The 2,905-nt window shown below is 35.1% G+C and overlaps 1 protein-coding gene across 1 annotated transcript; it reads left to right on the top strand.

Moving 5' to 3' along the window:
• Window positions 1–787: 787 nt before the first annotated feature.
• On the top strand, window positions 788–2,289 carry LOC143239867 (uncharacterized). The gene is made up of 3 exons (XM_076481459.1): window positions 788–1,212; window positions 1,453–1,631; window positions 1,948–2,289. Exons 1-3 carry the CDS (start codon window positions 1,186–1,188, stop codon window positions 2,045–2,047), a joined length of 306 nt encoding a protein of 101 aa, XP_076337574.1. The 5' UTR covers window positions 788–1,185; the 3' UTR covers window positions 2,048–2,289.
• Window positions 2,290–2,905: the final 616 nt, after the last annotated feature.

Here is a 2,905-nt window from a genome sequence, read left to right as displayed (position 1 = left end):
TGAATGAGTAAATTCTGTGAAGGTGTCTTGTATATGGAGCCTTACCAGGTTAAACCATTCTGTAAAGCTTCATTAATTCAGGAAAAATCTGTAGTCCATAAATACTGGAGACAACTGGTCGTGCTGAGCTACCCATTCCACCGACGACAACTGGTCGTGCCGAGCTACCCATTCCACCGACGACAACTGTCGTGCCGAGCTACCTATTCCATTTTCCCAGTGCGGATTGTTTCGTCAAATGTTTCACTCACACGAACATTGATTTTGGGTGTTTCCAGTGAGAATTTTTCAGAAATGTTTCCAAAATTATTGGTTATCCTTCCTCATTGTCTTAGAAAGCATATTTGGAGTGGTCAAGTTATTGTCACATTGCTATTTCTAGGGTGACCCGAGTGCGTGACCCAAAAATATTTGAAAAGTTAATAATATAAGATTGAATATTGAACAGTTTTAACTACAAATACCACACATATTTGTAATAAACAGAATTAAAAAGACAAATGTTAATACATAATTTGAATTACACATGCCATGAAAAAGTAGTTAGGTTATATTCTGACTGGCCTTACCGCTCCTTACGGTCCTAACACTAATCGTATCAATATGAAACAGTTTTTAATTATAACGGAAATATATACCACTGCTATTCACTGTTGCTTCGTCTGAGTATTGATGCTTGCTTATTTAAAATTTCATTACCAGACAATATTGATGTTAAAAGTGAATTTGTTTAATGATACGACGTGATATTGACCTATAGTCCTAAGTTCAGTTATGTCATGGTTCTGAAACATTATTTTTTTTATACACTATTCGGCCTGAACAGCAATAAAATCTTAAAAAAAACATTTCGACATCATTGCCAGATTCCATTGAGTACTAGTAGCTTTCAAAAACTGAAACTGGTACCGAGGCCGAGTGAGTGCCATTGGCATCTGTAGTTAAAACCACCTTTATTGACGTTTATTATCAACTAGTCGGTTTTGTGTCACAGATTCACTAATTAGTGAAATCCGACTATTGACCCGACATTGGTTAATGACCTATTTCAAAATATGCAGATGAAAGAGGTCCTTAGCCAAAATGATCCACTCTGGGAGGTCGACTAAACACGCCTAGCTGAGATGTTGATGGTTTCTCATCCCAAGAGGTATATATATATAACGGTCGATTCGCTGATCAGGAATGAGAAAGCCAACAGTCAAACTGAAGGTAAGATAAACCTGTGTTATATTTAGTTACAACTTCCTTAGGCTTAAGTTGTCGTAATACGATAACTGATGAACTTTAGAACTGGAAACTAAAAAAAAACATCTAAGTTTGGATAGAATAAGAGCTCACTTCTATATTTTTAGGATAAGTAACACTAGTTTTTAAACACTACAAAATGTTTGAGTCTTAATCTCAAGCAAGTGAAGTAACGTGACAGGATTTTGTTTTACACTCTTGCAGAACATGAAGACGTTAACATTCATAACAGTTCTACTGTTTTCCTGTATCTTGTTGAGTGATGTGTTGCAAAGAACAGAGGCCAACCGTTTAAAAAGATTGTTGAAGCTTCTGCCTTTCTTGTTCAGAAGAAGCAGACTATATTTCTTACCTCTTCCGATTCCAATACCTTTGGCAATTGAGTAAGTTCAAACATAAAACACTAGAGATTTGTTTAAGCCTATTTCTTACTACTGAAACATAATTTTTATCAGATTTACTGAGCCTTTAGGTACAATGATTTCTGAAAAACTGTTAATTAGTTTCAATATGTATATAGTACAGTGTAGTAGTTTGGTAGTAACAATATAAGAAACGATTCTTGTTTTATAGCATCCTATTGTTAAAATCTTTGTTCTTTTTTTTGTTTTGACTTTTATTTGTTTCATTACAGCACGTTTTTCTGTTTCTAAAAATGATTTTGTTGTGTGTAATTTTGGTTTTGAATCTTGTCTACAGAACCAGTCATTATCAAGAACCGAAAGGATATAAAGAAATCCCTTTAATGAGCTACGGTCATATGGCGGGGTACTCAGGAATTCCTGCATATGTTCACTGAAATGTGTGTTTACTGCTTAAGGACTACTTGCTACTGATAAAGACTAAGTGAAAATGTATCACTCTTCATCTAAAGACCTACGAAATTTGAAGGTATTTAATGGAAACTATGACTGGGTGTTACTAAACTCGCTAATTGAGCTGATATATATTTGAGAACAACAAAAGTTATTCTAAATTTTGGAGATGTGTTTAAAATTATTTTATGTATGGATAATAATTGGTTCAAACTTTTGTTGCTAATCACGCTTGTAATTTTTGATACATTACTTGTATATTCGAATTGAAATAAAGTTTTGTGAGTTGTATCTTGTGAAGTTGATATTGTAAAGAAGTGTGGAACGACCCAAAACACGTATTCATAATAATAAATCAGTTTATTTTTATTACTCGTACAAAGCATTCATACGTCAGAGAGTAACATCATTGTAACTGCATTAGTTTTCATTTTTCGTGTTTGCGATGAAACAGGGTAACGAGTTGCGCAATATTTGTTTTGATTTTTAATTTCGGGCAAAACTACTCGAGAGCTATCTGCGCTAGCCGTCTCTAGTTTAGCAGTGTGAGACTAGAAGGAAAGCAGCTGGTCATCACCATCCAACGCCAATTATTGGGCTACTCTTTCACCAACAAATAGTGGGATTGACCGTATTGCTATAACGCCCTCACGGCTGAATGGTCAAACATGTTTGGTGTGACGAGGATTCAAACTCGCGATCCTCAGATTACGAGTCGAGTGCCCCAACCACCTGGCCATGCTGGGCCTACAATGTTTATACAAATAAAATCGCACAATTATTTTAACAGAAAACTACAAGTTTTTTTTTTATGTAATTCTGCGCGACGAATCATACAGCAA

The sequence above is a fragment of the Tachypleus tridentatus genome, chromosome 13 (genome assembly GCF_004210375.1).
Source record: "Tachypleus tridentatus isolate NWPU-2018 chromosome 13, ASM421037v1, whole genome shotgun sequence".
NCBI classification, from domain to species: domain Eukaryota; kingdom Metazoa; phylum Arthropoda; class Merostomata; order Xiphosura; family Limulidae; genus Tachypleus; species Tachypleus tridentatus.
The sequence above is the reverse complement of the archived record's forward strand: the minus strand, read 5'-3'. Positions and strand labels throughout refer to the sequence as shown.